Source organism: Amblyomma americanum, chromosome 6, assembly GCF_052857255.1.
Source record: "Amblyomma americanum isolate KBUSLIRL-KWMA chromosome 6, ASM5285725v1, whole genome shotgun sequence".
Taxonomy (NCBI): Eukaryota; Metazoa; Arthropoda; class Arachnida; order Ixodida; family Ixodidae; genus Amblyomma; species Amblyomma americanum.
This window is the reverse complement of record NC_135502.1, coordinates 162,230,034-162,244,576: the sequence shown is the minus strand read 5'-3', so window position 1 is coordinate 162,244,576 and position 14,543 is coordinate 162,230,034. Positions and strand designations below refer to the sequence as shown.

The 14,543-nt window shown below is 44.6% G+C and overlaps 1 protein-coding gene across 4 annotated transcripts in view; it reads right to left on the bottom strand.

Annotated features, from left to right (window-relative positions):
- Positions 1 to 5,724: 5,724 nt before the first annotated feature.
- Zwilch (zwilch kinetochore protein) overlaps positions 5,725 to 14,543 on the bottom strand; it is a 217,576-nt gene continuing 208,757 nt past the window's right edge. For all 4 annotated transcript variants that reach the window (XM_077628066.1, XM_077628064.1, XM_077628063.1 and 1 more), the window contains one exon: positions 5,725 to 9,098. In XM_077628066.1, the coding sequence (XP_077484192.1) occupies positions 9,022 to 9,098 (77 nt within the window). In that variant the 3' untranslated portion in view covers positions 5,725 to 9,021. The remainder of the gene's footprint in view (positions 9,099 to 14,543) is intronic.

Here is a 14,543-nt window from a genome sequence, read left to right as displayed (position 1 = left end):
TCCGTTCCCTTTCTCTAGAAAAAAATTGGCTGAAGGCTTAGCTTGGTTAAGCCTGGAAGATTGTGAAAGCAATACCCTTGGCTGCGCCTTGGTTCGGCTGACGGTGTGGACATGGTTGCCCTTTGTTTGGCCGCAGCAGATCGTTCCAGCCTCGCCTTGTACACATCATCCGACATAGCGCAAGGCAGCGCGCCGACCACTGCGAGGAGCCGAGCTGTAGCCCCATTTATCCTCCTAGCGCGACGTCACACCAGCGAGCGCCCCCTCTCGGTAGCGCCGCAGCAGCGGCACGCAAGGCTTCGCCTCCAGCATCGATGCCGCGAGCTGGGGCCCCGTCTCTCGGTCTGGCGTGGCGTCACACGGTCACGTGACGCGCAGCTGTGTAAGGAGGTGCCACGACCACCGATGGGCCGAAAGTGCGAGCAGTATTGCTTTCGCAATAAAAAAAAAGTGCAGAGCACCTAATGTGATGTTGCAAATAAACAAACAGGTGCTGTCGACGACCTTTGTTGCAGCTCGCATGCATGCCAGAAAACACCTGCCCTTCACGACACACCCAACTAAAAAAAAAAGACACAATAGTCATAAAGCACGAAACGTGCACGAACACCCATTCCCACACTCGCCTTCGCCTAGCTCCCCTTCCCGAACCACTCACACACACAGCTCTCTACAGAGTGGAAGCATGCCGAGCATTTTGGAACATCACATTTTTCAGAATTACACTAAATTTGTTGAGAGTTCAGCTATGTTTTCTTTATGAAGTTAGAATTGATGATGAAGTGCCATTTTGTGTTTAATGCCACATTCAGAAGATGGCTTCACGATGTGCCACAGAGTTCGAATGCAACACGTGTAACTCTACAGGCCACTTTAGGCCACTATAACATTGGTAAGCTCCTGCACATTTGTGCGAAGTATTCTCGTTAAATCAGGATATCGCGTAAAATGGTTATTTGGGCTAGAAGTTTTTAGTGAAGTATAAGCTTTATAAAATTGTTATCGTGAGTTCTTAAGGCGAAGATGCACTAATTAAAATTTATGGCCATGAAGTAACGGCAAAGTAAAGTGCAGTACTTTTTTCGGTAACAGTAACGGTAACGCATTACTTTTTCTTAGCGTAACGAGTAAGGTATTTAGTTACTTTTTTTCGGTAACGCCTACAACACTGTCCGCGAGTAAATTCGAATCTGAAATTCAGCGTGGAAAGAATAAAAACTTAAATGCATTTATGCGACATTGATATGGCCTGATTTTTTGAGAATTGTCCCGTCTCTTAGACTGATAATGAGGTTGCTTTAAATACGTGTTCCTATGGAGTGCTGTGTTAACATTGTTACTGTTGTTCAAAAGCTTTAACCGGAAGATTTTCCTGCATGCGGAGAGCAGTTTCCAACCTAGACTTTCCCTGATTTGAGAACCTCTAATTTAGAAATCGTAGATGCCCATGACGAATCTTGCAGCCCTTTTTTTAAACACGCCCTAACTTATATCCAAGGGTTCTTGTGAAAGGGTCCCAAGATACGCACGCATATTCTAACACCGGCCTGATATTTCGAGCGGTACAATGTTTCCTTCAGGGTTTTTGGTGCAAAGTTGAAATTTCTTTGAAAAAGGTGTAAAAGGCGACATGCTTTAGCGCATGTAGTTTGAATATCCAGTGTCGCCGTTAATGTGACGCCCAGATATTTGACTTTGTCGAGACATTGTATTAGAGCATTATTTAAGAAGTATGAGCTATAGAACTTTTTCTTTTTGTTCGTGAACTGCACATGATAGCACTTTGGTATATTCAGGTCCATTTTCTGTTTAACAAACCAAGCATATATATCTTCTGCACATCCCGCAGAGTGATATACAATGCAATCATACGCGTACAGTCTCACATTCGAAGCAAGGTTTTCTGTTAAATCGGTTAAATAAACGAGCTATAATTCTTGCAATTTTCAGCTGCATATATAATGCACTGCACTTTCCGTGGCCTTTCAAGTTAGGCAACATAACTGCTGTGCCACTAGACAAAGCAGTCGCATGAGGACATGAAGTGGAGGGAGATGTGGGATGTGCTGCACATTACACATGATCTGAGTTCTGTTGTTTTTTTTATAGCAGAGCTAGTGCTTTTTGTTCTTTTTTTCAGTTGGGAAAAATAAAAAAATTAAGAAGAAACACTGAAAAAGCCCTAATAAAGGGCATGGCCGTCCTTGACATCATTATAATCAAAAATCTGCTGGCGTACTTGGTAAAATATCTTGGCAGTATGTTGCAAACACCTTAATTAAAGCACCACATAAAATGACTCTCATCATTCACAAATCAAGCACACTGCATGGCCCGGCGAAACGGCTGGAAGGATGCCGCTCAATAAACAATTCTTTTTTGCTCTACAGATATCACTCTTTTTGGGTGCCGGACCACTGGACAAAAGCGGATGCAGTGTACTGCTTGCCGACGCTTCTGATCACATTGACATCTACCCATTGCCATCACTGTGCTTCGACCGGAGACTGGATACGCCCCTTGCGAGCTGACAAGTGTGTGACGTCATCAACAACCAGCCCCTTAAAAGGACTGCTGCATTGCGTCATCGACAGTGGGCCCGACGAAACAGCTGGAAGGATGCCGCTCAACAAGCAATTCTTTTTTGCTATACAGGCTAGTTGTTTTACCTCAAATGTTAGGACAGGAGATGAAATTATGCTTGTCGTTGTGCTGTGCCCACAAATATGTTTGCTTATTGCGTATGACTGCTATCTTGTGTGTAAAGCATTGCTCTGTGATGTCTGGTGGTGATGCCCTAGAGGGGTGGCAATGTTGTCAACTCTCTTGCAAGGACATACTGATATTCACGCCAAAGTTACAGGGTTAAAAACATGTCTGGAATCTACAGAAACTGCGATAAGTAGTTTTCACAAAAGGCTTAGTGATTTAGAAATAAACGTCAAGCAATTGCAACCACAGGCAGCAGATAATGAATCAGTCAGCTCGGTAGTCAGTAACTTTCAGGACCGTATACATCCATTTCATGCCAAACTCATGAAATTAGAAGACCATAACCGCAGATCTAACTTAATTGTTCTTGAAGTCTCAACTGAATCGGAGCCCGACCTACGCAATTAAGTTGTTAACAATGCGATCCAGGATAAGCTCAGTAAAAAGCGCTCGTTGGTATTTAGGATTCACAAAGTTGTAAATTCGAATAGGACACACCAAATTATTTTGTACTTTCAAGACTATTTAGAAAAACACGAGGTGTTGCGCAATGCCTATAACCTAAAAGGAACATGAATATATTTGCAAAATGACTACTGCGCTGACACATTACGGAAACAAAAGCTTCCATGGGCGAGTGCAAATCAGTTTAAACTTGAGGGCAAAAGGGTTTTGCTTGTGCCTGATAAGCTTCGGATTTACAACCGCACATAAATCGGGGATGATGTGTCAGAATCTCTTAAGGAACTACGAAGGGACAGTAGTACTTCACCACTAAGCTAGCGGTCGCAGAAACAGTTGCGTCTACTATCTGTCAATGCACGAAGCATTGTAAATAACACCGACAAACTGGAAAACACTTTGTTCCTGCATGACCCCCACGTGTGTGTAGTAACGGAAAGTTGGTTGCACGAAGCAATTCGTGATGATGAAATTGTTCCGCCAGGCTACAGCATATACCGATGTGACCGTACTTCTCGAGGTGGTGGTGTCGCAGTTATCACGAAGATTGCTATTGACGTGTCTATTGTAGAAGATTTCAAGTCACGTGAAGCATTGCTATTGAAACTAGAAATGTGCAAGGAAACTTTATATCTCTGCGCAGTTTATCGTGCTCCTGATGCAAGTGATGATTTTCTGAACGATTTGTACGATCAGCTTTTGCAGTTGCATGGTAAAAATGTGACAGTAACAGGGGACTTCATCTTGCCAGCAATTGATTGGAACAGCCCCAATTACGGATGTTCGACTACTTGCGACCTACTACTGGACATAATGTTCTCCCTCTCTCTTGATCAAATTGTCGAACAGCCTACTCGTGAAAAATCAATCCTACACTTGTTATTTGTTACCAATAAACTTATCAGGGGTAAGGATTCCAATAGGCCGGTATCTCTGACCATAAACTGATATCCTTCATCTGCGAAGTTGAAGCTGTGAAGCACAAAAAAACGAACACCACAGATGACAATTAGGGAATACAACAGAGTTGATGATGTTGCGATAACTGGTTATTTAGACTAATGGTTTCCTGGCACTTCATGCGAAGTCAACGACTCGTGGCAGCTTTTTTGTCGTACAGTTCAGTTTTGTATTACAAACTTTGCCCTTCTGAAGAAGATAAACAAGCATCCTCATAACCCCTGGACTAACCGGGATATTACACACACACAAAACGTAAAATAAAGCGGCTAAGAAAGCACGGTAAATCTGGCACGCATCAATATTCGGAGCTAAAACAAAAGCTTAACAAACATTAATCAAGCTCGGCACAAGTTTTTTAACAAAAACCTTACTGATTTCATAAAATCGGATCCAGGCAAGTTTTGGCGCTATCTCAGTCAGAGTAAAAAAGAAGTTCTGAAAATAAAAGTCCAAGATGAAGAAATAACGAATGCAACTAAGGTAGCTAACCACTTTAATAGATATTTTCAAAGCATTTTTGCTAAGCCTGATGAGTGTCAGATTCCGGTATCAGCTCTTGGTGCCCCATGCGAGCTAGTCATATCACGTGAAGGAGCGTTGGCGATGTTACTAGAACTGAATCCTAAAAATGCTTCTGGACCTGATGACATACCGAACGTGTTCCTGAGATGCTATGCAGAACATGTTTCAGTCTTTCTAACGCATATTTTTAATTTGTCTATTCAAAAGGGTGAGATACCACAATGTTGGAGGAACGCATGCGTAGCTCCGATCTTCAAGAAAGGTGATTGACTTTCAGTAACTAATTATTGCCCAGTGTCAATAACCAGTACCTGCTACAAGTTGTTAGAGCATGTTGTAGCCAATTATGTGTATGAATTTTTAGAGTGAAAAAATATCTTGACGAAACATCAACACGGATTTAGGAGGAACATGTCGACTGTTACCCAGCTCATATCTACGGTTTTCAAAGTATCGTGCGTACTCCATGTGTCCAGTCAAACTATTGTGTTGTTTTTGGACCTTCGAAAGGCCTTCGATAAGGTGCCACATAGAAAATCGCTGTTTGAGTTAGAACAAATCGGACTACCATATGAAATGATGCAATGGATACGGGCATATCTTAGCGGTAGGACACAGTTTGTTGACATTAGGGGCTGTTCGTCTGATGTATTGTGTGTTACTTCTAGTGTCCCACAGGGCAGCGTCTTAGGCCCGCTTTTGTTTTTAATTTATATTAATGATTTGGTTGATTTAATGCATTCTGAAGTGTCTGTCAGATTATTTGCGGTTGATTGTGTTGTTTTTATAGAAATTTTATCCACCGACGGTCATGCCCTATTACAAAATGCACTTCTTGCGATTGAATATTGGTGCAAGATATGGGGCATGGAACTTAAAGCGGAGAAAACTATGCTATTACAGATAACTAGCAAAAAGACAACCAGCATTTTCCCATATTGGCTTCAGAATAATTTAGTTAATGAAACTGAGTCTTATAAGTAACTGGGTGTTCCCCTAACGAACACACTTTCATGGTCCAGTCATATATCAGATGTCTGCAGTTCTTCTTTAAGGAAATTGTGGTTTATAAAGTGGAAACTTCAAACGGCTCCGACTGAAATAAGGTTGCTAGCCTAAATACTTTTATTAGGTCCAAACTAAAATACTTATAATAAACTGCACATCTCCAACCAAAAACTTTAATTTAAAACCCAACGTTTCGAATCCGGCTAGGCTCCTTCATCAGGGGTGACTGGGGGCAGTAGCTAGCACCTTTAAGTATGGAGGAGAGACGCGGTCAAAAGAACGACAGCTGTGATGCCAAAGGCGTGGGGGAGGGGGTGGATGGGGGGTTAAGGCTGTGAGTCACGTTGTGGCACTGTGGGGTTGCCTGTACGGTTGGGTCTTCAAACCCAACCAGACAGGCAAATCTGTCAAAATGTTTAGTTTTCAAACTAGGCTACGCAGCGGTAATTTGGGACCCCCGTACTAAAAAAGGCATCAATCTGTTGTAGTGCGTACAAAGGAAAGCTGTCCGGTTTATATTCAGCAAATATAAACGGCTAGACTTCCCTTCACTTCTGATGGAGCAGCATGGTATTCGTCCGTTAGCGGTTCATAGAAAACTTAACATGTAAAATTTTTGCACAAATTACTTACAGGTAAGCTAAACACAGACTCATGCAATTGTATAAAGAAATCTACAGCTCTAAGAACCAGACATACTAACAGTAACTCCCTAGTCCAAATTATTGCACGAATGGAAGCATTTAAACACAGTGTTCTTGCAAGAACTATTGCAGACTGGAACTGCTTACCGGCTACAGTAACTGATTCAAATAATTTTGCAAAGCAGCTTGAAGATTATCTCATGTAAGTTTGAGGTGTGTACTGATTAGAAGTATTCGCCGTGTTTTTTTTCTCAAAGTTTTTGTTTATTTTTGTGTGCTTTTGGTTTTGGGCACAACGCCTGAAGTATCAAGCTGGCAGCTTGCTCTTGCGTATCGCCCCACTCCTCCTTGGGCCGAAATGGCTTACAGTATTTGTAAATAAATAAATAAAATAGTAGAATACAACGTCAGCGGCAAAATGAAACGTACGAGCACGCGCTGACTTCCCGGGCCTGTGAGACAAAGTCTGGCAATCGAAACTAAAATCTCACCATTCCACATGGATGTCTAACTCACCACTACAGCTCTGACAAAATAAGAGAAGCATAACAACGAAAAAAGTGCTCAGTGTAGCCTTTCACGTTTGAGAAGAATGCGGTGAAACGGACGCCATATGATCGGCAACCAGTGGACTATGTCATGTCACCTCCTCACATAAGAAAATGAAAAAAAAATACTGAAGTCAAAGAAATGGTGTTATAGAAGCAAACTAGATGATGAAACATGACCAGGAGTGCCATCTTGAATTTTTGGCAGCAGTTTCAAAACATTGGTCACACATGACTGATGACCTATGGCGCTGTAAGGAAAGAGTTAACAGCCTGAAAGCACTACATAAGGGCAGCCAGATGAAAATGTGTAGCACTTCTTGAACAAAAACGAAAAGAGCGAAATGCAAGACAAACAAATTATAGCAAGACGCAGAAATAGACAGCAAACAAGCAATAAGAAAACATACAAAGCAGAAAATAAGGCAAGAGGTGCAGTTCGTTCAGGTGCAATGACGTATTAACTGATATGAATGTTCAGTTGTGTTCTATGTATGCATGCCGCTGTTTTCAGGCCACAAGATTATTGCGTGGGGGAAGAACGAGCTATTTATTGCTAGGGTGTGTGTCGGGAAGACCTTAGAGGTGTTGTCATATCTGCAACATGGGTGATAATAAAACATGTGAAGAAGGCACAAATGAGATTTGAGGTGGCGTGATGCGAGGGATGGGAGTTGAAGGTTGTTTTTTTAATGAAGTAATGCTGAATTGTTTTGAATAGGTACAGGTCAGCGCAGTTAGCGACGAGGTATGCTGGTGAGGAATTCCAGATGGCTGGTGTGCATTCAAGCTGTGGTCTGATGAACGTTAAATATGCCAGTTTTTTAATTCCCGGTGATGAGTTGTACGCCGCATGTAGCCCAGGGTGCGCGAGGCAGGTGGTTTCGATATGCGTTACCCACGATAGGAATGGTGCACACCAAGATATTTGTATGATGTTGTCTGGGCAGAGTTGAGATGCATTTTTTCTATTCACATGATATTACTGTGGGCCACTTGTGAAGACTGAACTGGTATGTCACCTGTACAAGGCAGCCAAAAAGGGAATACTGAGGTGTCCCAACTGCAGACAGAATTCGCAGAACATGGGAAGAAAAAAAGCAATCTGCAGGTTGCAGTAGGTGCCACCGTGAGCTCGTGCTTGTTTGGCAATGAGGCAAGAGTACCACTCCCTTTTGTAGTGCCTCAACTGACCACAGAAATGATGGCACAGGCAAGCTAGGAAATGTTTTTCCTCTTTGTGAAGGGAAACAAGGATAGCCACAGAAGGTGCAACTGCAAGCAGGCAGGGCTTACCAAACTAATGCGGACACTGAGGAGTCATTTATGCGATGCCCCTATCGTCTCACTCTGAAGCAAAGATTGACACCGTCAGCGGTAGTGGCACCCCTCAGGCCACTTTCGGCATCACTCCTGGACACACCTGTTTGTTGGCCCCCCAATGTAACAGTTCTGGACGAGCAACTGGTTCTGCCGGGACACTCAAGTGAACTGGGCAAGTCTGAAGACGAAATGGGCAACAGCACGCTTTCTCGGACAGCTCCTTTGTGGAGGAGATACAAAACATCTCCACGGATTGTTCACGGAGCACATTATGTGTATCACAGAGGAGCTAAGTGGCGATGCACCACCACGTGCAATGGTACCACAATGTTCCCACACCTCAACAGCACACTTGATGTGCTGATTGTACAGAACACACTGGTCAAACGATTGGGCAAAAAGCCAATTGACATTCTTTGGAACAAACCGCTATAAATGAAAGGATACTTTTTGACCTGGTTTGTACAGCATTGCTGAGAGTATGCTGCAATGATATTTAGTGACCAGGACCTTGTAGACCTGTTACCAATGTTAGTCCAACGAAACCTCCGTAACAGTTTGTGCAAAGCTGTGGAAATGAGAGCAAACATGACGCAGAGGTCTGAGGCACCATGGCATCAGGAGGAGGCAAGGTGGGTCTGTCCCCACCAGGGGGCACACATGGTGCCTCACCAGAACTGTGCCAGGTTTCGGGAATGGTCGATTATGAGCCGCAGCAGCTTCCAGAGCAGCAGCTGGGCTGCGGCCATGGCCCCGAGGCCCTCCTCGCCATAGGCCTTCTCGCAGTCGCTGTCGTCATACTTGTTCGGATCACGGCCATGATCCGAACGACAGCTGTCTCACAACCGCAGCTTGTCTTGCGTGTTGGAAATGATGGTGCAGTAGTAATCCGGATCCCGAAAGTGGCACGCAGGCTCTGCACAGAATGATTGTTCTCATCCACACAGCCACTGACTTACTCAGCTTTGATGTTTGTGCTTCCTGCTTCTTCATCACCACCTAACTACATCCACTGCCTCTGACTAATCCTATGCCTTATCCCCACAAATCTCATCCGCCCATTCTTCCCTGGCCCATCCTGCTCTCTTCCTACCCCCTATCATCTTCCTTTCAATAGGTCGCCGCGCTATCTTCAATTTCAATTCAATGCTTTTCCCTAGCCTACACGATTCCACCCCACAGGTAAGTATTGGTAAGATACACATACTTTTCTCTTCAGTGATATTAGTAAACTGCTAATTTGAGAGTTCCTCCCAAATGCACTCCACCTCCAAGATATTTTATTCGCGCGGTCCAGATCTGCGGTCACTACCCGCCCCAAGTAGAGATGTACAGTCAAACCTCGTTACATGATTCAGCAGAGCTGGGCAAGTCGGTACATGATTGCAGAAAGAAAACCAGCGCAAAGAACAGAGACACACAACAGGAACACAGGACGACGTTGGACTATAGATATAGGTGACAGTCCATTGTCGTCCTGTGTTCCTGTTCTGTGTCTCCATCCTTTGTGCTGGTTTTCTTTCCGCAAACCTTGTTACAATGAACATTACGAATTATTGGCTAAATCAAAATGTTCCTAAACATCTTTAATAAACACAGGCATTTAGTACTTTACATATCGAACGCGATTTGCAATGAAATGAATATATCTAACTGCCCAGTGCCAAGCTGTGTCCGCGTCATACATAGAGGGCAATGCTGCGGTGGCTGCACATGTAGTGCGTCCGCGAAACCATATTACTCCGCAACAAATCATTCGTTCTTCTCGAAACTTCACTGAGCATTTGGGCGAAAACAAAGAGAAACCAATTTCGCCCGGCAACTCATCGATACTTCGTGAAGCAAGAATTGCATGTGGCGATATGATATGCGGCTGGTACAGTGAATCACTCTTACTCAATCTGTGCTGAAAAAGTAGTTCACACTCACTGAAAATTTTAGCCAGAGAGCACGAACACTGAGCGCCTCACAGCTTCGACTGTGATCTTCAATGCTACCACTGCTATCCACCCACAACCTCTCACTGTCCTTCAGCCGTGAAAACTGCTTAGCAACTTTCAGGCCACATGCTTTCTCATAAGCTGTGACGAGTATATACAGAGGTAGGTTATATTCTGCGCATTCCTCTATCACGTGACTGATAGAGGAGAGAGGAGAAGGGCTTTAATGAAACAGGAGAGGTCTCAAGTCCTTGACATCACTTTTGATAGAGATTAGGGCAACGTTAGCAGTCATACAGAGCCCGATGTTTTTCTAACACCGTCCTTCAGCTTACTGCTTAGTGGGTGCATGCTGTTCCATTCCCAGAGCGGAAATGCTCACAGCAGCAGCACACTCCTACCAAGTAAACACAGAATGCACCAATTCCGTCAGTGCTGACGCTTGCGCAGTGGTCAAATGTTTGGAACTGAGTCAGGCGACATTCCTTCAAGAACTGCAAGTTGCACAATGCACTGAATGCAAGATCCTGGACATGCATTCCAGACTGAAACTGACAGGGCAGCCACCGCTCCAGGTGCTGTTGACATCTTCGAGTCAAGATCTAGATGGTCAAACTTAGGGGTGTCACTTGAAAATGTCAACGACACACACAGAAGAAGTAATTTGCTTATTTTTGGCCTACACGACTTCTTCACTGAAACTTGGTGCAAATCTGAACAAAAGGTGCTAGCTTTCTGCTAAACGCAACTGGGTGGTGAACAGGTTACTTTGAAATGCATAGAGCTCACCGGCCTGGTAAATTCCAGGAAAGCAAACACTGCCCATTTATTTTTAAGTTCTGTGGGTTCAAGGATAAGGACAGCATGCTATGATGCAGTATCAAACTGAAAGACAGTACCTTTGCAATCCGTGAAGATTTCACCCCTGCCAACAAACTCATGTTATTTAAACTTGTACAGCCATGCGAAATGGCGATTCGCGGAAAAAAATTTATTGTGGAGCAGTTAGGCACAACAGGTCGATGAAAAGCATAGAAGCGTGAGGAGACATACGTGTTCCATCTGGTAGAAGAATACTTGCTAGACAGGCAAAGCAGAAATTAATTTTTTACGCAAATCTGCATCCTGCAAACTTCTGTCCATGATTGTACATCACGCAACAGCCATGAAATGCTCTTTTAAACTACGGTACATAAGCTACTCAAGAGAGATGCTAAGTACTATACGATTCTACTTGTGACATGACTGTTGAATTGAAAGAACAACAGAGGCAGGCACCTGCGCAATTAGTCCTTAGTGCAAAGTCAGCATAAAGAGCATTCAGCTGGTCATATTTACATTTTTGGAAGTAAACTGTAAGAGCAAAAAAAAAAAAAACAAGCGATGAATTTACTACTCTTGTCTCTTCCATTAAACCACACGTGATAACAGGCACAGAGCCGCGGCTCGATTACTCTATTTTAAGTTCCAAAGTTTTTCCACCTGGTTTCCACATTTACTGTTTCGACTGCCATTCGTGGTGTCTTCCTCCTCATCATTTCATGCCTTCAGTTGTCTGCTCTGAATGCCCTGAATCTTGACAATGGGCCCCCAGCTTTCACTTCCCCTGAATTACAGAAATTACTGCCCGACTTCCTGTCTACAATAAATGACGACAATATTAAAGGCAACGACTTCAATATGTACCTCATCCAGTGAGCGGACAGTAAGCTGGTCCTTAGTAATTGATCACCACTTGCTTCAGCGTTTCGCCAGTTCATAGTGGCAAATTATCTTGGCCAGTTTGTTACTGAGCCTGCTGGGCTTGATCCAAATAGCCCTTCTGTTCTGGACCTGCCTTGTTTGAACGAGATGTCGCTTGTGTCTGCCAACTCTGCCATTCCGGGTATTAGTGACCATGACTGCGTTGTTGCCCATGTTCGAATCATGCCATTTTCATGTCCACTGGATCAGCCAAGGCAGGTTTACTTTTAAAGCCTTTACTAGCCTAGTGGCGCTGCTTTCGCCGTGTCTGCACGGATAACCTTGAGCAGCGCAGCTGCGTAAGTAACCACGTGATGTATCACGTGACTCACAGCCGATACAGCCGTGCACTCCGCCGTCGCCTATCCAGTGTCTACGGACAAAGCAAGTCAGCCGAAGCCGACGCCCTCGAGAGTGGGTACTTGCAGACGTCGGGCAGTCTGATCATCCGGTCGACATTCCCAATCGTGCGAGGGCTTCAGCAATCGATAGGGGGCGTAAACACGCTAAACGGGCAGCCGAAACCAATGAAAAATGGAAGCTTCACCTGGCTCAACGAAGAGTGAAAGATGCCGAAAGTAGACAGCGACGAGCTTTGGGAGCAGCTGCGGCGGAGACTGGCGAGCCACTGGAGGTGAGTTCTCGCAGTGTGGAATGCACAATGAACCACGTGGTCCGTCTGTCAGATTGTGCTTTGGCCATGAGAACCTTCGAAAGTGACTTCACGTGTAATCTGTTCGGATTTGTGCGCAGCATCTGTGAACGGTTAAGCTTTCACTTGCATAACCAGGATTAGCTGAGCTAAGCCACATCCATTTTTTTATAAGGACGATTATACTTCACTATCAGATGAGCTCTCCAATTTTCTGCCTGAATTCAGGCATTTAAATCAGTCCTTACATTGGGAGACAGCCAGCTGCAGCCTAAAACAACTAACAAACACAATCCTTCCAAAATTTTGACAGCAAAAAGACCTACTCTGAAGGTCAGGCCACTGATGTTACAACCATGCTGGCGACACGACGTTTGATCATCAGATGACCCTACAAAAAAGACGCCGGACTGTGAAAGTACCTGCAGAGATTTTCCCATGCTTGGCTCAGGGGGGAATTCCCTTTTCTTTGACTGGTTCCCCGCAAGAAGGATGCCTGGAGTAGCGACTGACGATTGACAGACGACAGGGGAAGAGGGGAATAGTGCCTTCAAGTAATTAACCGTGTCTGATAGGAGCCGGCCTGAATCGGAGAGAGCTTGCCACAGTCATGGTCTGTGGCGCTACACAAATCACCTGTGTGCCGCTTGCAATACTGTTGCACCTCTGTGCGAAACAGCAGCATTCTGGAGATTCTTCCTCGCCAGTTCCCACAGGTGGACCCTGCAACGAGTGCCTCCGCTTGCTACGTGCTATGCAACTTTTCCCATCTTGGAGAAACGTGCCACGTGTTGTATGCGCCACCGCCATATGAAGGGGGCAGATCCTTGGAATATTTAAGGAGCGTGCTAAGTGAGAACGGACGCTCTGGGCCCTGGCGACAAGGCTCACCCAGTCGCTCGATGCATGAACTCTTGAATTTTTGACTGCTTGCTCCTTCTAAATTATGTAAAGAAGTTTCACCAAAAGTGCCATTAAACCCGCTTGTTATCATTTTCCCAAACTTCAAGTTCCATCTTTCCTCAGCCCGAAGGCTCGGATACGCTACTCAACGGAGCCTCAGTTTGAGGTAGACTGTACGTCCATGACAACTGGTGATCAGCAGTGGGATACGAAGCTACAAGCGGCAACAACGGTCGGCCAGCGAGAAAGCAGCTGTCTCAAGACATGATCACATGTGTGGGTGAGTGGTTGGCTTTTCTCTGATGTGGGCCAGGTTCTAAAAGAGGGTTAAAATTTAGAACTGGTAGCGATGTACGCTTAAATCCTTGAGGTTTGGTATTTTTTGCATAGTTGTTTTGGAAATAGCCTAGACTCACAACTATCATGGACCTGCAGAAGCTGGACCTGCTGCTGTTGTGTGAGGAATTGGGAATTGATAAAAGGGTTTGGCACGAAAACCCTTGATCATTCAGGCAATCACTGATTTGGGGGCAGACAATGAAGAGCTCAGTAAAGTGTGGAGCCTCATAAAACAAAAAAAAGGAAGAGCAGCTCAGACAGCAGAAAAGGCGTGAGCGTGAAAGTCAGAATGAAGCAAAAAAAACTGGAGCGGGAGATAGAGCTCCGTAAGACAGAAATGGAGTTGAGCAAGAGGTCGAGCAATTGTCCCCAGCAAGTGGTACCTTTTCTCAACAAGGAGGCAGAGTTGAAGAACTCATTGAGGAGTACGCTTCGCGCCAGCAGTTTAACAACTACACTATAGAGTTGATAGGTCCTGTAATTTCGGTAGAAGTGGGAATTATCGTCATGAGAGGCACTTTGGGAGCTCTACAGTCAAGAAAGACGAAAGAAAGGTTTCTTCCGATAAACCTCAAAGAAAGGAACACAATGAGAAGGGTGCAAAAGTGGCCAAAGCGCAGAAAGAAAAAGTTATGTTTGAGGCTAGGACGCCGCTCACTTGCTACAGATGCAATGAGCCGGGTCACATAGCAGTGAACTGCCGAAAAGAAAAGGCTGCGTTCTCGTACATCAGTAACTACGATGCAAACATGAGCTGTTGGAACCTTACATGCATGACCTGGTA